Raw genomic sequence first — 18,641 nt, forward strand, 5'->3', positions numbered from 1 at the left:
TTTTGGGTGGTTGTGTGAGGTTGTGTTGATGTGTGGTGAGATGGAAGGTTAGATGTGTAGCTTTATCGATGAGAGTTTGGGGGTTGCTGGTATAGGTAGTGTGATGTGTAAGGTGAGGTATGTATGTAGTTGTGAGACCTCTATCGGTGAGATGTCAATGGCTTGCAGATGTGTGATGCAAGGGATGGGAATGTCAAGCTTATTTGGTCGTAAGTTGTGTAAAGTTAAGTAGTAACAGGTCATAGGAAGCACATTCAGGTTCTTTCAGTACCCTCCCAATCCTCTTTTATATCAAAGACGGAAATCCCATCTCACGCGATATGTGGATGAGTGATTATATGACTGATCCCAAGTGTCACTAACAGAGATACGGGAACTCGGTGGAGACCGCCCGCCCGCTTCACCCACCTCCAGCTCCAACTCCGCCCCGTCTCGCCGTTTCGCTCTTCACCTCGGAGCTGTGCAAGCCCGTACTGCCCATTGAGTCAAGGTAAGGTACGAAATAAGGTACCCATCTGTCGCTGCGCCGGTATGTAGAGCTCAGCAATTATGCTCGGCACTGGCCTGATATGGATCGATTCAATTGCCTCGGTGGAGCGGGAAGTGCATCACAAGATGGCAGCGGGGTGGTCGGGATGGGATCTTGGAAGGAAAAAAATGAAAGTCTCGGCTGGTCCGATGACCGGCGCAGGTCCCCATTGAGGTGCTCGCGCCGCCCGGGGGGCAGAGAGGCTGAGAAGCTGCCCTGTGATGACACAGCACCTTACCTAGCTTTCTTGACCCAGACCGACAAACCGGGACCTTGGACCCCCCCCCCCCCAGCTTCGGGGTTGAGCTCGAATGCGCGAATGGCGCGAACCCGGCGTGAACCGACTGTAGCCAGCTGTCTGCCCCGCTGCGGGCGGGATTTCTCCCCCAGCGCTGTTGAGAAGGAGGGGCCCTTGGCTTCTGGAGCATTTTAAATTCCTTCTCAATTGCATTCGGGAGGAGGAAGAGGAGCTCGGGAGCTGGGCCGAGGGGAGGACGGGAATTTCGCCATTTTCGGGGGTAGGTGATAAAGATCCCTTGGGGTGGGAAAGCTGGAGCCGATGCCCCGATGGCACTGGGGGTTTGGTGGAATTGGGTGACTCAACAACACGGTCGAGGTTTCACCACCTATTCACCTACTCACTCCGTACCTGTCCCAGATATTTGATTGGGGGCCGTGTCAGTCAGGTACTTGCCTTTCAAATCGCGTCCGACCTAGATATTTTCGACCAGCGGCTGCGAGGTTAGGCTACCTCCCGAACACCAACTCGTGTTCCCTCTTGTGACATCGCCATTGTCGAACGAGACGATGGTAAGGTCCCTAAGCCATATTGAGCCTCCAAAGTCAACTGTCTTAAACGAAACTCAGGAGTCTGGTACGTGAGTATGGAAAACCAACATCCACTGCGGGCTCTCTGCAGAGCACCGACCTCACGCCAATATCAAAGACAGTGCCATCCTGTCTATAGCCCTTCAAGAGAAGGGAAGGAAGCCTGGCCATTCTCAAAAGGCATGCATATTTGGGAACAGGGATCTACAGTCTCGATAGTCTCCCGGTGTAGCTTCTAGGCCTGAACATAGCCACTCCACGATATTGCATGGCTAATTGGCGTGCTACCAGGTGTGATGTACTTCAGACCCCCGTGAGTCGGGAGCAGCGTCTGACCATCACTCTGTAGCCATCTGAGGTGCCATCCGATCTCTGGCAGAAAGGGAGCTCCGAGCTCAGGTTCCCAAATGTGAAAAGAAATCATGTCATTGGTCCATAATTGAGTACACTTGAGTTTGCCTCGTCCCGTTTAACCATTTCCCATTAAACTGCGTCCATCACAGTTTCACTGGCCAGAAGAGAAACCCCACAAAGACCGACATGATACAAATCGCTAGTCCGTTTACGCCAAACAAAACAGGTCTCTTCCTCATCGTCATCAAGCCTCAGCTTGCTCTTCAGCAGCGACTCTGAGCTCATAGTTGAGCTCGAAGCATTCAGCAAGAAGCTCCGTTACACTGCCCTGCCCTTCCGGGATATCGTCGTTGATCATGAATTTGCCATCTTGACGCATGTTGTCGATCGAGTGCAGCTGCAAGTAAATTGTTAGTCTGGTTCGACTTATTGATGAAGCACATCATACCTTCATGCTGTAAGGGTACAGCTCTCTCACGGACTGCACACCGCCGCTGTTCTTGACCTCGATGAGACATCGCTTGAGTGTTTGGAGCTGGTTGTAGATCGGCAGCAAGGCTTCGGAAACGGGCTCTGACGAAATCATCAACGAGTAGATGTAGGCGTAGCTTCTTCTGATGAGATAGAGCATCGTCTGTCGTCGGTGTCAGTGGAGCTCAGTCAAAAACATAGGTTCGTCCGACTTACACGCTGAACGTAGAGCTCTGCAGGCTTGCCTTCGTCATCCACCCAGTTGCCGTCGATTCGGCTCTCGTCGATCTTGTCCAACTGTCTCTGGAAGTCAAAGAGATCCGCCTCTCGAAGGGACCATGCTTGCGTGATCGAGAGTTTCTCCAGCTCGTTGCGAATGCGGAATAAGATGTCGTATGTTGGCTTGAAAGAGTCGGGAATTACTCCTTTCCTGAGCAAAGGTTAGAGACGTTATCATGGGCGATGGCGTATCCCGTACCTCTGAAGAACGAAATCAGACCACAAGAGGCATTTCTCCAGCAAAGCGGTCACCTCATCAAATCCGCCGGGTGTCTTTCCGTCCGCAGTCAGCAGCTTGCCCTCCTGTCTCTTCTCCTCGATCTCCCGCAATTGAGCTTGCAGCTTCTGGACCTCTGATGGCGAGAACTGTATCACTGTCAGCTTTGTCGCGTCACATTCCTCTTGACGCTGGCCATACCTTTGTTCGGGTGTTTGCTAGAGACATGGATCTCAGGATAGAGATCAGCTTCTCATATGTCTTTGGCAGGGGGTCCTCGAATCGCTCCAATCGCTTCCGAAGGTTTGCCAGAGACTTGTCACAGAGCTCCAGTCGGTTCGAAAGCAGGGTGATGAGATATGGAGGGTACTCGGTCTCGGTAGTCTTGACATTCTGCTCGAGCTTTGTCAGGGTGTGTGAGATGCTCTCCAAGTCCTTGATGGAATACAAGTCGACTTCGGTGAGGTGGTCCAACAATCTTCGGACGGTCGAGGTCAGGGCATAGGCAGCTGGAGCTTCGTTGTTTCGTCCGATGGTCATGAAAAAGAGCGAAAGTAGTTGGAAGCAGCTCTCCAAGACTCTGTCCACTGCAGCGCGGGTTAGCCGTTGACCCCGCACAGTCGGGACGATAGCGCGTTACCTCTATTCTCCTCCCTTCGGTCAGACGTCCGGGCTTCATTGAGCAGGCGAACCTGCTCGATCGTCTCTTCGTAGAGCGGGAGAACGTCCTGGCTTCGAATATAAGTGGTACGATCCTGCTTCAGGAGCAGAAGTCTGTCGCGGATCGTAACCAGCTTATCGAGAATCTCCTTCTCGCGGTCGTCCCGCGGCGGGGGGCATGTAGGGGTATCCATCTCGCGTGACGTAACTCAAGACGGGCGCTGGTTGCTGGGAGGGTTGTAGAGCTGGAATATGGGCGACTGCCGAGTGTTCGAGATCATGGACGGCCAAGGCATGCACCTTTTGCGCTGGAAGTCGATACCGTTGCAGGTCTGCCAATGATCCAACATTCAACGAAGCACGATAGCGGGGCCAAAGGTGATTCACAGGTCGGGACCGGGAAGCTAAAGTCCGATCGTCGGTAGTGTAAGGTATATAATTCCCCGTTGCACTGAGGTTGTTGTGTGCTGGTGAACAGAGTTGTATTGGTAAGAAGCCTGTGACAAAGAATGGGCTGCCGTGGCATCCGTAGAAGATGCGCAGATGGGATTGCGTATGTAAGTAAAATGCGGATGATGCGCTCGTTGGCTTGGCCGGAAACCAATGGAAAGGTGCACCTCAACCAGCGACGCTTCTGATAGAGAAGGTGGGGGTGACTGACCTGCTTGGAAAGTCAAATCGAGGTATCGATGTGGGGCATGACCCAAGTGTCACCGACGGCAGCGGGGCAGGCATGCCCAGGTCGTCGATCCGGGATCCTATTGGCTCGCACCTGTGTCCAATCACAGATCTTGAAGATAGACCCACTGCAGACGGGCTTTAACCGAAACCGCCGAATGTTCATTAGGTCTTGAAAGCCCTGCCAAATTTTGACTCGGTGGATGACCTCGCGATACCATATTGACTGCTCCTTTGCAAATCACACTCACCATCCGCGAAGACAACCTCCAGTCGCAAACGCCCAAATCAGTCACAATGTCCACCGCCGAGCTCGCCTCTTCCTACGCGGCCCTCATCCTCGCCGATGATGGTGTCGAGATCACTGTGCGTCCGCCCCTCGAGTCACCCCGCCACGAAAATAAATAAATCACATCAAATAATACCAAAATATCACGACAAGGAACGAGACTAACAGTGTTGGAATTTTTAGGCCGACAAGCTCCAGACCCTGATCAAGGCTGCCAAGATCGAGGACGTCGAGCCCATCTGGACCTCCCTGTTCGCCAAGGTACGACGCGACGACAATATTTTCCACCGATTCGAGGAAGAACATCGAAGGCTGATTTGAGATTTCACATAGGCTCTTGAGGGCAAGGACGTCAAGGACCTGCTCTCCAACGTTGGCTCCGGTGGTGGCGCTGCTGCCCCCGCTGCCGGCGGCGCTGCCGCTGGCGGTGCTACCGAGGCTGCCGCCGAGGAGGCACCCAAGGAGGAGGGTACGTTGAAATCCCACAGCCATGTACACGAAGTTGTGCACGAAACAAATACTGACAGCCGCTACAGAGAAGGAGGAGTCCGACGAGGACATGGGCTTCGGTCTCTTCGACTAAGCGATTTTTCCTGCGACGATTTCCTTCCCTTTGTAACTTCAACTGCATGGATCCGGGGGTTCTACGATTCGCGCGATCATAAAGGATTGGGTGGAGGCACGATATCCTGCTGCCTGGACAGAGTAGCTCTCATACGATAATGTGAAGACGCTCTCTACGCGGAGTTCACTGGACATCCTCAAAAAATGAAAGTGGAATTTGGCATGCTTTGAAAATATCGGGACCCGCGCGGTGAATGGAGTGAGCCGTGGATGTCGACATGATACACCAGCTTAGCTCGAGTTGGAATGGCTTATGACTCTACCTTGGCTTCTCGACTTCTCGAAACTGGTGACTGTGATTCCTACTTAGCCGAAAACCAACACCCACACGGGGTAGTCAGCACATGTATGTCACCATTCCCCACGTCATCGGCATGCCCCAATCGGGATATGTTGATGGGTGAGAGTGAGGCAGACTACAACCTACATGTCGAGCCTCGCTAGGGTTAACATGTTTGTCAAGTCGATGAGTCACATGGTTACTGGTGCTCGTGGGTAAGACTATGTAATTCAGACCTTGTTAATTGACGGTTACAGTCTCGATACTGTGTCTTCGTCATTGCCCACCCAGTATTCGCGTATCATTGTCCATGATACTCCGACATACGCTATCTCACCCTTATGTAGTCCACGATTCCATTGCTGACCTTGCTAAGTTCAAGCTCACGCTCCTTCCAGTTTCGGCTGGACGTGTATTAATTGCAGTCACATCAGAAAAGGAGGAGAACGGGAAAACTGTAGGAAGATATCGTTGACTGTTTCTCAATTCTTTTTACACTCAATGAGTGTTTTTTTACTAACCCCCTGACATCCGCAACGCCAGCATCTAATGCAATCTTCCGGGTTCTCGATTTCCTGGGCTCTGTGTCCTTTAAGAAACCTGGGAGAATAAAACTCCCGAATCTGCTCATCCTAGAACGCTTATTTGACGATGAGAACGGCGCTGGGAGTGAGCCCTGCCTCCTTCAAGGTCTTGCTAAGATCCATGTGGCCCTCGAACGTCTTGCGAGGGAACGTGGTCGAGAAGCTCGTGACTGTCGTTCCGGTCTCGGACCGGAGCATCTCCGCCACCTCGAACAACGTGGTCTCAGCAGGCAGGGTCTTGACGACGTTGCCGCCGGCGGTCTGTAAGCGCAAACGAGCCTCGTTGTGATTGGCGACCGTCTTCGGGCCAGCAGATGCGGCGGCGGCGGCGGCCGGGGCAGATTCGGGGGCTCTTCCCTCTCTCGCGGCCTTGGCCTCCTCGGCCTTGCGGCGACGCTCCTCCTTGTCGGCCTCGATCTTTGCCTTGATGCGGCGCTTCGCCTCGATGTCGTCCTGCTTCTCCTGGCGCTTCTTGGCGGCCTCCTTGATCTGCTCCTTGCGCGCCAGCTCTTCTTTGGCCTCCTGGGTCTCCTTTGTGGCCTTCATGCGAATCTTCTCATTACGCTTGGCGTCTTCCTTGTCGAGGAGGGCCTGCTTCGCCTTCTTCTCCTTGAGCTGCTCTCGGAGCTGGACGAGTTTCTCCTTCTTCTGGTCCTCTGTCAGTGGAGCAATCTCCTCAGTCGACTCTGAGAAGTCGGTGTGGTCCCTGGTATTCGGTGTAAGTACTCAGCATGCCCAGTCTGTCCTGTAACGATGGAGACTTGAGTGTAGCGAATTGAATTCAATGGTGGTGGTGATTGGATCGTGACAACTTACGTCTTTGTTGCATGGTATGAGGCAGTATCCTGAGATCTGAAGCGCTTGCCGCATTCGTTGCAGACGAGAGACTTTGCCGTACCGCCGTTCTCAAGAGCCTCGATGTTGGCTTGGACTTCAGCGGCATCATCGTCATCATCGTCCTTCTTAGCTTCAGTAGCGGTAGCAAGCTCTTCGAGGGGCTTGTCTTGGTTGGTCTCGAGCCACTCGAGAGCTCCGTTCACTGTGATCAGTCAGCAACACCGTCTCACACTTTCTTGTCACAATGCTTGATGAAACTTTGTCGGATAGTATAGGTCAGGCACTCACGGTTTCCAGTCTTCTTCACGGCAAGCTCGGCCCGGGCCTTCTCAAAGCCCATGTCGAGCAGTTGGTCGAGATCTGACTGTGTCATTTTGGTGGATAGTGGTGGTGGTGGATGGCGGGGTTGTTTTTCTCGGGTGGTGAGGGAATCTGTCTGCTTGAATGAGGACAAAAAGTCTTTAATAAAGAGTATGTGAAAGCGATGTGTGAATCGCAATCTGTATCCTCCTCGGCTTACCTATCGGAGATGAGGTGAGTTGTGAATAAGATTCGAGATATTCCCGTTGCTGTATGAACAAAGCTGGCACGGCAGGCACTGTTGAGTGGTTGTTTCCCGAGACGTCATCTGCAGGTGCCTTCTCCGATGAGAGCTGTGGATAGAGGGGCGACCTGGCAGTGGCTGGAGCGCGGGAGGGACCGACAACACGGACTCTGGAGCTCTTTATCCCTCATGCTTTGTCAGGTAACGTAAGTATCTAATTGATGTTCCTCTCTGTCCCTATCTCTTCGTTGGATTCTATCTTGAGTTTAGAACCAGGTCTAGTTTGTCCAGAGCTGTCAAGGCAGCAATAAGTTCCTTCCTCCAAAGACTGAAGACAATACAGGTACTGCATAGGTTCGTCGACAGAGCCAAGTACCGTCATAGTACCTGGTATAATTAGAAGCGCCACATGAAGGGGTCCCTTCCACTTTTAGTGGATGAACATGATCAATCAAACCCCCGGGCCCGGATTAACCACCCCTGCCCCAAGTTACCAAGGGAAGCTGCGAGTGGAGGCCCGAGGCCCCAGAGCGCGACTCCGATTGACCGTCCGCTAAACTTGTAAGGGGGCCACAGGGGGGCTAGAGAGTCTAGAGTGTACCTTAATGAAACCTGGCCTGGACTGCCCGAGACTGAGAGTGAGAGTGGGAGTCTGGGAGAGGAATCGGTTTGCCCAGAAGCCGAACTTTGTGTGCGCATCCTCCCTATCCCAATCGAGTCCAGCCCAGTTTGTCGTTGGTTAGGTACCTTAGCTGCCACGCTGCTTAGGTACCTTGCCTTACGGTGGTGTGTATTACGTCGTGGGCTCTTTCTTGCGTGCGAAACACCTGCTTTTCTGCCCGTACTTCGTACCCGTCCCGAACCGTGGTCAATTACCCTGCTTGCCTTTCTTACCTCACCATACCTTACCTACCTTACCACAGGTTCCCTCCTTACGTTCGTACTCTTTCAAGAAACCTTGACCCTACCTTACAACCCATCGACTTTTCTAATATCGCCCCGCGCGCAACACTCCTTCGACATCGTCTCGCCCCCTCACGTTTATCTCGCAAATTCTCTTCCTCCCGTTAGCCCAGGCCGAGGCCTGTTTCGATTGCGCCGGATTCTCCTAATCTACTCTACATCATCACCCACTAGTTTCGCACCCGCCCCAAACCCACCATGTCGGTCGAAATCGAGCCCACCGAGTTGAGCTTCAAGCGTAGGTCTTTCTTGCGCGCATCCCATCTTGCGTCGTGCTGACAATTCTCTTCTTCCCAGGTCCCTTCACTGTCGAAGTCGCTCGGATTCTGCGGATCAAGAACCCGAACCAGTCCCCCATCGCCTTCAAGGTATGCGGCCACCCAATTCCTCGGCTTTCACGTCACCCTTTGCTCACAGATTATGCGACCAGGTCAAAACCACCGCCCCGAAGCAGTACGATCCCTTGCCTGCCGTGCAGCCTTCGTAAGCGACTGACGATATCTCCAGGTACTGCGTTCGCCCCAACTCGGGCCGTGTTGAACCTGGACAAGATGTCGAGGTTACAGGTTGGTGCTCTGCGCAAACGCCAGGTGGTCACATGTCACTCACAGTATTCAGTCCTTCTCCAGGCCATGAAGGCAGAGCCGGCTCTCGACACCAAGTGCCGCGACAAGTTCCTGGTCCAATCCGTCTCCATCACTGCTGACAAGGAGTTTGCGAGCATTGCAAACATTGTACGAAAACCCCCACATTGATTCCGAAGGTTTGGCGCACAAGCTAACGCAACGCCTGATAACACAGCTCGACCAGACTGACAAGTCTTCACTCATCGAGCGCAAGATCCGCGTCAACTGGCTCGCCGCCGAAGACTCGGTGTCCCTTAATGGTGGCAGCGCTTCTGCTGTCGCATCCACACCCAATCGCCAGTCCGTGGTCAACGGCGTATGTTCTCTGACAGCTCGTCGACTCTGAAACGAAATGCTAACAAACCGCAGGACTATACCCCCGATGTCTCCAACGTCTACTCGTCTCCCCAGCCGGATGCCGACTCCGGCAGCCCTGCGCCTGCAGCTCGACCATCGACCTCCGATGTGAAGGAGGATACTGTTTCCGAGAAGGCACAGTCTACAGTCAGCGCTGCGAGTCACGTTGTCGCCAATACCGCCCAGGTCACCTACGAAGAGTTGAAGCAAAAGCTTTCCCAGGCCGAGGCCAAGATTGCAAGCCTGCAGGACACCAGCGGCCTCCGGCAACGCGTCAAGACCGAGACTGAGAAGCTCCCTACTGCCCAAGAGGCTGCCGCGGCGGTGAGGCAGGGAGCTGAAGGTGTCTCGGTACAAATTGTTGCCATTCTGTGCTTGTTCAGTTTCCTCCTTGCTTACTTCTTCTTCTAAACCATTTTTGGTTTTCCCTGACAATTCCCCCTTACACGACCTTTCTACTGGAGGACTTATGAAGCGCTAAGTAGCACCGGGTTGAGGCAGCATAGTCGTTGACGCCCCTGTAGTTACTTGCCAAAACACAATGGCACGATGAGCGGAAGTTTGGCGATGCGGTGAGGTGGATGGAGAGGAGGACCATCGACAGACATGGAACGGAGTCAAATCACATGTAACCATAAGGATTCTTTTTGTCGTAACGGCGTGGCGTCCCGGACGCGAAGTAGTTGATTTCAGAGACTGATCTCATGACGATGTTCATCTTTTTAGTGTTCTGTGACTTTGTCGACTCGATGTTATGAATCGAGCCGCTTTCAACAACCTGAGCAGTATATCTCACACCACACAACTGACTAACACAGGAGGCTGTACAGTACGAGACTTCTCGTAGCTTTGCCATGATGTTTGGTCGAGCACCACCCACATCGGTCAATCTCCTCGAGGAAAGACAGCTTTTATGATATTTGGGAATTGGGTCCGTGGCAGAGAGATGGGGGGTAGGTAGTAGTGCATTGAGCATTTTCATGCGTTGGTCACCGTCACTTTGGTCAGGGGATACATATCTGATGTTGGCCTTTTTCTTTCTGTTCTTTTCGTTCATATCAGGGTGACAACGACCTTGTGGACTGTTGGGGAAATTGGAACGGGAAGGAGTATATATACTTGGAGCCACATTCTCCCGTCCAGATAGTATTGACCTCTTGAGCTATTTTTGCCTCGCGTTTATGCATTTTTGAGTCGTCTCACGTCGTCCAATCCGAGGGACTGTGTTCATGTGCCCAGTCGGAGGGCGATCTTTGAATAGGAGCCACCTAAGCGAGATAAAACATGGCTCATGTGGTTGAAATGCGATCTTTCCTGGAACCCTTTCGGTCATGACTTGTAGTAAAGCAAGTTCGGCACTTTGTTTTTCGTTGAAAGAGACACAGATAGAATGGCATTTTCTCGTTTGTATTTCAACTTGATGCTTCATTAAACTTTCTTCATATCTAAAGGGGGGCGTCTTTCATCCGCACCCGGTTCGTGAGCTAAATATATATAGTGCCACTTGTTCGTCAGATAACTTTTTTTCTTTATACACAAGATTTTGTCTTCCAGATTGAAAACAACATCCATTCAGTCTCTCTCTTTCTACACCGTTTTCCCCTCCTCATGCCTCAATCTCCTCACGCGTCCAGTGGGCCACGGCACCGCCGCCAACCTTGCGACCGCCCTGCTTCCTCTTGACGCGGGAGGTGATGCCGACGTTGGGGTCGAGGATGAAGCGCCAAATGACATAGGTCCAGCTCTCGTGGCGGGGCAGCTCGTCGTAGAACTCGCTGGCGATGGCGCGGAGCTTGGGCAGGCGGGTCCAGGGGACGGCGGGGAAGTCGTGGTGCTCGTTGTGCAGGCCGACGTTGTAGGTCAGGAAGTTGAGGGGGCCGTAGTAGGAGAAGGTCTCGGGGACGGGGATGTTGTTGGCGGCGTCGCGCTGGGCGGGGGTGACGGTCTCGTAGACGTAGTGCTCCGCGATGAAGTGGCCGGCGAGCGGGTGGAGGGAGCCGGCGAGGAAGGAGGAGAGGAGGAAGTAGAGGATGGTGTTGAAGCCAAAGGCCGAGTAAAGGGCGTAGTCGAAGGCGAGCTGGACGGCGATGTTGAGGTAGTGGACCCAGGTGAAGGGGACGCTGTAGACGAGGGTCGGGCGGACGGCGTAGAAGAAGATTTGGAAGGTGCAGAAGAAGGCCTTGCCGAGGATGGAGTCGAAGAAGACGACTTCGAGGGCGGTGGGGAGGTCGGTGTCGAGGCCGTCGACGCCGAGGGACTTGTGGTGCGTCAGGTGGTAGGGCTGGAGGGTATGAATGTCAGTGGTTGTCCTTCTTCGTTCTTCTTCTTGAACAATGGAGGCTTTCAGAGACTTACACGGAAGGAAGCGCTGTAGGGCACGCCGATGGGCAGGTTGGCAAAGATGGCGAACAGGCGGTTGGCGAGCGGGGAGCGGAAGGCGAGGTTGTGGGAGATTTCGTGGATGGCGAGGAAGAGGTTCTGGTTGGCGGTGGCGCCGAAGACGTAGCCGACGAGCCAGAACTTCCAGGAGAAGAAGGAGGTGTCGCGGAGGTACCAGGCCCAGAAGATTTGCATGGCGACGACGCCGGCGACGACGTACTTTGTCAGGGGCTCCGGCCCGCAGAGCTTGGTAACCTGGTGATGCGGTTGTTAGCCATTGAGCATTTTACAGAAGAGATACTGGCCACTGTTATAGAGCATTGCGGTTTGTAGAGTGGGAGAAAGGAGACATGTGGAAGGTTGTGTCGTTTGGTGAAAGGACATACCTCCGGGTGAGCCTTGATGATGGCCAGTCGGCGAGTTCGGTGCGGTTCCTCGGTGTAGGTCCAGAAGAAGTCCTTCTCTTTGGGGGTCTCGGTCGGCGCATCGGTCGTCAGCTTGCCGGCGGCGACGCCATCGGGCGCGGCGGCGGACTTGCGCTTGGACGGCTGCGTCACGGTTGAGGCAGCGGACGAAGCCATTGTGCTGCGGTGTCTGAGGGTGGTGGTGGTGGTGGTGGTGCTTGTTCGTGGGTGTCGTGTTAGGTGTGGCGCGCGCGAACAGTTGTATCGAAGAGAAAAAAAAAGGCCAATATCGATCTGTCCTGACCGATAGAGAGATAGAGGGGAGGGGCGAAAAGAGAACGAGTGTCGAATCACCGGCTCTGGGACATTTAATTTATAAAAAAATGTCAAGGTCTCGAGGAGAAAGAGGGTGTCCGTGAGGAAACGAGAGTTTTCCACCGAGCGCACTTGTCAATGAGGAAAAAGAGACGAAAACAAAAAGTCTTATGTGTTTCCCCCTTTGCGCAACAGGAAATGGAGTGTTGGTGGGAGAAAGATCATGCCTCGAAAATGGCAAATCTCCTGATGGCGGGCTGTTAGAAGTTAGGGGTATGGAGAGGTACCTGGGCCCTGGGCCCTGGGGGCGTGGTCCGAAGCGGTCAAGCGGTGTAACAAGGTCGCCTCTCCAGGTACCGCATTTCTGCTTTCTGCTCTCTGCTTTCCATCTGTTCTCTCAGGTTTCTGCAACTTGAGGTGTGGCGCAGTGGATAGCAGTGGGGGTGGATGCTGGAATGAAAATGGAAGGGCTCAAGGGGTCCCCTTCCCTTGCCCCGCTGTGGCCAATCGTTCGGAACATGTGGTTTACGGTTTCTGGCTGCATCTCCCACCTATCCGTACTCCCTCACCTGTCTGGATTACCTACTCAGTAAAGATAGGCTTTGGCAAAGCTCGCTCCAGCTGGCCGGGATGAGCAAGGGATTGCTGAAATTTTCTCTGGTTTTTTCTTGGGACGTTGTTGGGGGCCCTTGGGGGAGATTTGGGGAAATCCAAATCCTCCATTGAATCCCCACACACCACACTTCTTCCCCTTCCCCTTCCCCTCCACTCAAGCCTCAGGGTAAGATGGCCCCTGTCAAGCTTGTGCTTGGTTGCGCATCTCGACTTTTTCCATGCCGTGCAACCATCCAAGCTTAGTTGATCCGTAGATCAACGGTGATGGCCATGCTCCATCTCGTAAGTTTTCGAGGTACCACGAAGCTGTGAGTTGCGTTTTCGTCGCCTACGAGAAGCCAATGGCGACGATATCGCAGTGCATCACTTGACCAGCTTCTTTCTTTGTGTACCTATTCGTACACCCATTCTGCCGTGTCGAGTCTTCGACAGCTTTGATGCCGTGATAAGATGGGATCAACCATGCACTCACCTTTCGCTCTGTACCTTGCGTGGTCTTATCCCGTCAGGTACAGATATCTCACGTTACACACCCGATGCATCCGCGCAATGCGTGTTTTCTGCGTGCTCCATGAGCAAAGAGCACGAATGAAGAACATCGCCTCCCGCCTGGTTGTCCAAAGTCAAGACTCGAGACAGAGGTCCGTGGTGTATGGCAAAGGGACGGAGGCTTTATGCCGAAGCGAACCCCACGTTTTCTTCTTTTTTTTCTCCGTGCCAACTTAATCGGACAGGATTGCCGCGGGCCGTCAGAGACATAGTGCTCTTATATGGTGGCATCGTTACATTGGCGCACTAGATTGGCTCGTTCAACGTGCCGTCCTTGCTCCTTTTCATTTACCCGTCATATACAAACTGCCGTATAGCCATAAATTTCTGCTCATCGAGCAGGTCTTCGGAGGGAGATGGACCGCAAGAGGGGTTGTAACGGTTGAACATAAGAAGCACTTAACAGAAGGGAACTTGGCATCATGACAGTTTTGGCACTCGAAATCTTGACGTCTCGGTGATCAGCCTCTGCAAAATCGCAAATCCTCAAAAAGCATCATCTACAATCCAAAGAGCAACGTTTCAAAAGCCAAAAACATGCGCTTCGTCCTACTCGCCACGTCCCTGGCATCCCTCACCGGCATCGTTCTCGCCAAGCCAGAGAAGATCAGGGGCGTGACCGATCCCGTCTACCACCTGTACCTCCAAGCCTACCCAAAAGACAAGTCGATCCCCGTTCTGGGGCCTGAGGCGTCGGCAGAATTCTTCAATATTGCCGGCACCATCCAGAGCGCCAATTCGAGCTCGTATCTCAACATTGGCGGCGATGCTACGTCGTACAAGACTCTTTCGTTGAGCAACGCCTCCGGCACCAGCGCGTGGGGGCTCGAGGGTGATACTATCATCACTACCCAGAGTAGTAGCTGGGGACGACGTATGTAGTTCCCTTGTTCACCACGGATATTCGAACTGGACAGAGATGATACCTACTAACACCTGGCAGAGCTGAATTTCTTGGTGTGTCAGCTGGATACAAGCTATTGGCAACTCTATCTGCAGACCGGAAGTGATGTGCCAACTGGCAGGAACTGCAGCAATTATCAGACCATCCATCTGCCTTGCCTCTGCTAGAAAGCCTTGATCTGACATCGGCATTTGTGGCACAGAGAAGGAAGTCTGGGTAGACGATGTCTGGCTACGTTGCATGTAGATAATAGATAGTCGTCAAAACTAGAGTCATACGAGCTGCTTTAGGCATGGATGATCACACAAGGGACTAGCGATCGAAGAAACAATGCTCCCGAGGCGCGCGTCTTTGTGTGACCAACAATGCTTGGTTTTATGGCCCGGCACAATGGAGAATGTATCTCGCCGCGATCGGCGGCGTAAGGGTCGAGAGCCAAGCAGTCAAGTCTGCTACCTAAGTATCATCATCAGCTACTCGGAATAAGAACTGGTCTAAACTTACTAGGTCTGCCTTCAATATTATTCGACATTCTAGGCACCAAACCCTTCTTGGCAATACAACAACTAGCCTTGGCATGTTGTCGTTCATAGTAAACCCTAAGAAGGCAACGAGGAAATGTAATATTGAATTCAACTCAAGTTGTATCCAAGTCCAAAGAACAACTGCTCAATGGTTGGCTGGATTTCAGAGGCGAAGGACTCGAATGAATAAAGGCAGTTGATTCAAGAGAAACATCAAGGTAAAACTCGGGCTGTAACTATGATCATTTGCGCAGCAGGTCCAACCATAGTCTCGTCGACTGAGCTGGATTGAGAGTGCGTTGCCCAGTGCCTGCCCGCTGTTGTATCGGGAACCCCGCTTTGAGGCACGGCAAGATAAGATGAACCAAGAGCAAAGGGCCTGGCAAGCTTGATGCAGACATGTTAAGTTGACGCTGAAGGATCAAAATGGTCTTCAAAACGTTCGTGTGACTTGCAGTAGTAGCTTCTGTACATCATGATGACCAGTTGAGAGAGGTTGAGGTAGAGACATTGGTACCATGGCATTGAAGGAGGGGTTCCCGTGATTGGCTGTCACATGCAGATAAGTCGAGCTCACAAGTACAGGTTTTGGCAGATGGAGATAGAAGCAAAAGGGACCAGGGCAGGGATGGCACCAGAGGGGGCTAGAATGGCACCAACACCTCCCCAAGTGGAGGCCGGCCGTTTAGCTGCAGGGCGCCTCTGCAACGCTGCAATAACCGCTGCAATAATACGGTTAATTCCAAGAACTTGTCAGCTTGTCAGGCCCTGGGTCGTCTCGTCGGATCCTGCTGGGATTCCAAGGCTCGGGGAAAGATGGGATGGGACGGACTGGACCTGCGTAGCTACCTTAACCTACCTTGAGGGCTGAGTACGTCTGCGCGATAGGGGCACGCGACCTCAGAGACACCCACTGATGAATTTACTTGTGATTTTTAGTGTGTTCCATGTGGTGACGGCTGTTTCCTCTGCTCAACTCTTTGTGCATGTGAGGTGTTGCATGCAGTCTGTGGCCTTATGTCTTGCAGATCATGATGTCTCATTTCTGCCTGCCACAGCAAGTAGAAATGCAACGCCGTCACCGTTTTCTTCTCTTTATTGCAACCAAGGTCGGAGAGAAACAGAATTAAACAGGATTAAATAGAGAACCAGAGATGAGAAGGGGAAGCTTGGGCCTTGTCACATCATCCTACGAGCTGCAGCTTCACCGCTCATAGGCTTAAAGTGCTTAAGGTACCTAAGGTACGGTACCTAAGTAGAGATGGGATCTTAGCAGGTAACGCCACGTGAAGATAAGGAGGTAGGCGAGCAGAACCGCCTTTAACGATAAGCCCAAGCTCCCACTTGCGGTCCGCTTCCTGCCACCTCGCCCAAAAATCTACCGGCAGGTTGGCACATTCTGCTTCTATCACCCAGCTTTGTTTCCCGACCGCCGGACTTTGCACCGACTTCGCACCTCCTCTGCTTTGAGTTGTCTGCATGCCATATTTCGCAACAGCATCCGTCGATATCCTCTGAATACCTTACTCCTGCCGAGTTCCTGCCATCGACCAGCGAGACGAGACGATCCAACTTTGCTCTGATATTATACAAACACCATCTACGGTCCCCTCACCGTCTCGCGTGCTCCCCACCACCAAACTAAGCTCGGCCCTCTCCAAGTCTGCGACGACATTTACGAGCGCCTCTCTTTGTCGCTTCCCTCGACCGTTCGCGACCACGCCGACCTGCCGTCCAAAGTGGCCGGTCATCGCCAGAAACATACCCCTCTGTCGGCGCGGCTCCAGCAAGCCAGCTCGTCGCGCCGATGTGGTGGTTCCTCCGAATCGTCGCCAGTGCCATCTTCCTGCTGAGCATAGTCCTCTCCATACCTGTCGCCTTTGATGTCGGCGGTAGGGACAGTGGACTGGCCTACAGTCTTGCCCTCTCCGCCTTCTACTTTGTCTACTCGACCATCGCCGTCGTCACCCCCGCAAAGTCGCGCGTTCGCTGGGCCATATCCGTCATCCTTCGCCTCTCCCAGTGGGTTGTCATTCCCGGACTTTTGATCTGGGCCCTCAGCCGCTTCGCCGTCGACGCTGGAGCTACCAACTGGGTGGAGCGGACGCTGCAAGGCATCACCACTTCCAAGTCGACGTCATGGGGCGAATGGGTATTTGGCGAGGGTGGTGTTATTGAGACCATAACCTTGGGCGGTTGGGATAAGACGTTGAGGTACTCAAGTCCCGTTTTCCAGCTTCTCGAGGGATTCTGCACGCTCCTTGTCATTCAAGCTGCCGGACAGATCACCAAATGGCTCGTCAACAGAGGACGAAGCGACACTTGGATTGTACGTGGAACCCCTCTCCTGTGCCCCCGACTCTGTGAGACCCAAGCCCGTTCACGGACAGACTGGCCGTGGTCCTAGTCTTACAGCTCCGGATCGCATACTTTGACTTTGTGCGAGACTTACTGATGGCTTTGACAGATTATCCTGCTCGTTATCTCTGGTAGCGTGCTTGCGAGCGCCGTTTACTTTCTCTGGCGTGTCGCCCACTTCCCTTGGATTGACAACTCGGATGCCATCTTGATCGGTGTCACCATGACTTCAGCCTTCTTCCTGGGCGCGTATGGAATTGGCAGCGGGCGCGGCAACCCTATCGAGTCGTCCCTGCTTTTCGCATACGTCGTCCTCTGCGTCTACCAGATCTTCACCGATTACCTCCCCTCGGAGTCCACCGAGGCGGATCAACACCAGTCCTCACAGCCCGACTTCCCACCCTTGCCTCCGATTATCATGGCGTCTTACTCGACTCTACTCCACATGCTCGGCTCCCTTCCCCATGCCGTCCACTCGTCTCTCAGTCTTCTCTACGCGGCGTTCCAGACCATTACGCCTTCTGTCATCATTTCGCTCGCCTTCCGACTTCTTGTCTTTTACTGCGCTACACGCATTATTCCTGCCGTCCGTGAATCGGGAGCCAGGGCTCTCATGGAGGAACCGACTCTGGAAGAATCAGACGCTGCCAACTGGCTCCTTGGGATTATCACCTACTTCTCGCCTTCGATTCTCATTGCCATGTACACAAGCTTGCTTCTGCAACACTTCTCAACAAACGATGGGCCAGATGGATGGACGCTGAGAGGAGGCGACCCCGGCGGCAACGTCTGGCGCTGGACGAACGTAGCAGCAACAATGACCCTGTACGCAATTGAGTTGTACTTGGGCAACGAGGATCACGATGGTGGTCTGACAAATCACTGGAAGATGGATTGAGAGCGAGGTTATCAACACTTGCGGAAGAATTCGACAACATCTGCTTCTCGATGACATGGGGGCTTACTCCATGTTATCAGGATTTAATGAGTGCAGTCTGCCTAGGCAGGTTAACAATAAAACTGATCGATCAACGTACATAGGTCGTAATGACACACGGGCTAAGGGCACGGAAAGGGGATAGGACAGGCACAGAAATACGGCGTTTAAGGGGTGGAAGTCTGCATGCTCGAACGGCGATTCTTTTACTTACGGACTCGGCTGAATAGCCAAAGGGAATTTTGACGATTATTGCTTGAGAGCACTGCCGGTGCCTGGGCTTTTCCAAACTACCCACATTAGGAAACTCATCTTTAAAATCGATGGTCTTGGAAATATGTTCATTGTTGGTGACCTGCGCCTGATGGTTCCTGATGCAAGTTAAGTCTCTACATGATCAGAGTTGAGGTTCGGACGGGCTGCAAGCCGCTTGGCCATAACCACCGGGCGCATCCACTTTGACGTTGCGCTCGCTCCGTTGCGACTCCGTCTTTTCTGGGGCCTCGGCAACTCCAACCTCACCTCCTCTCTCTCAC

The 18,641-nt window shown here is 53.1% G+C and overlaps 8 protein-coding genes across 8 annotated transcripts; 5 read left to right on the forward strand and 3 right to left on the reverse strand.

The window, feature by feature from the left end:
* Positions 1–1,955: 1,955 nt before the first annotated feature.
* On the reverse strand, positions 1,956–3,532 carry CCOS01_05453 (uncharacterized protein; the record flags this gene model as incomplete). The annotated part of the gene is made up of 6 exons (XM_060453633.1): positions 1,956–2,108; positions 2,160–2,345; positions 2,399–2,612; positions 2,661–2,827; positions 2,880–3,265; positions 3,319–3,532. 6 exons carry the CDS (start codon positions 3,530–3,532, stop codon positions 1,956–1,958), a joined length of 1,320 nt encoding a protein of 439 aa, XP_060315405.1.
* A 781-nt stretch (positions 3,533–4,313) lies between these two features.
* On the forward strand, positions 4,314–4,888 carry CCOS01_05454 (uncharacterized protein; the record flags this gene model as incomplete). Its single annotated transcript, XM_060453634.1, has 4 exons — positions 4,314–4,382; positions 4,489–4,566; positions 4,639–4,774; positions 4,842–4,888. The coding sequence occupies 4 exons, from the start codon at positions 4,314–4,316 to the stop codon at positions 4,886–4,888; spliced, it is 330 nt and encodes a 109-aa protein (XP_060315406.1).
* Positions 4,889–5,850: 962 nt separating this feature from the next.
* On the reverse strand, positions 5,851–7,003 carry CCOS01_05455 (UBA/TS-N domain-containing protein; the record flags this gene model as incomplete). The annotated part of the gene is made up of 3 exons (XM_060453635.1): positions 5,851–6,499; positions 6,610–6,832; positions 6,919–7,003. The coding sequence occupies 3 exons, from the start codon at positions 7,001–7,003 to the stop codon at positions 5,851–5,853; spliced, it is 957 nt and encodes a 318-aa protein (XP_060315407.1).
* Positions 7,004–8,335: 1,332 nt separating this feature from the next.
* On the forward strand, positions 8,336–9,531 carry CCOS01_05456 (MSP domain-containing protein; the record flags this gene model as incomplete). Its single annotated transcript, XM_060453636.1, has 7 exons — positions 8,336–8,375; positions 8,435–8,505; positions 8,568–8,590; positions 8,645–8,703; positions 8,756–8,871; positions 8,939–9,079; positions 9,133–9,531. 7 exons carry the CDS (start codon positions 8,336–8,338, stop codon positions 9,529–9,531), a joined length of 849 nt encoding a protein of 282 aa, XP_060315408.1.
* A 1,195-nt stretch (positions 9,532–10,726) lies between these two features.
* On the reverse strand, positions 10,727–12,080 carry CCOS01_05457 (fatty acid desaturase; the record flags this gene model as incomplete). Its single annotated transcript, XM_060453637.1, has 3 exons — positions 10,727–11,401; positions 11,476–11,754; positions 11,886–12,080. 3 exons carry the CDS (start codon positions 12,078–12,080, stop codon positions 10,727–10,729), a joined length of 1,149 nt encoding a protein of 382 aa, XP_060315409.1.
* A 1,839-nt stretch (positions 12,081–13,919) lies between these two features.
* Positions 13,920–14,264, forward strand: CCOS01_05458 (uncharacterized protein; the record flags this gene model as incomplete). The annotated part of the gene is made up of 1 exon (XM_060453638.1): positions 13,920–14,264. The coding sequence occupies one exon, from the start codon at positions 13,920–13,922 to the stop codon at positions 14,262–14,264; it is 345 nt and encodes a 114-aa protein (XP_060315410.1).
* A 1,462-nt stretch (positions 14,265–15,726) lies between these two features.
* On the forward strand, positions 15,727–15,954 carry CCOS01_05459 (uncharacterized protein; the record flags this gene model as incomplete). The annotated part of the gene is made up of 1 exon (XM_060453639.1): positions 15,727–15,954. The coding sequence occupies one exon, from the start codon at positions 15,727–15,729 to the stop codon at positions 15,952–15,954; it is 228 nt and encodes a 75-aa protein (XP_060315411.1).
* Positions 15,955–16,617: 663 nt separating this feature from the next.
* On the forward strand, positions 16,618–18,066 carry CCOS01_05460 (uncharacterized protein; the record flags this gene model as incomplete). The annotated part of the gene is made up of 2 exons (XM_060453640.1): positions 16,618–17,139; positions 17,278–18,066. 2 exons carry the CDS (start codon positions 16,618–16,620, stop codon positions 18,064–18,066), a joined length of 1,311 nt encoding a protein of 436 aa, XP_060315412.1.
* Between the last annotated feature and the right edge of the window lie 575 nt (positions 18,067–18,641).

This window comes from Colletotrichum costaricense (genome assembly GCF_030867565.1).
Source record: "Colletotrichum costaricense strain IMI 309622 chromosome Unknown Scaffold_5.1, whole genome shotgun sequence".
Classification (NCBI taxonomy): Eukaryota; Fungi; Ascomycota; class Sordariomycetes; order Glomerellales; family Glomerellaceae; genus Colletotrichum; species Colletotrichum costaricense.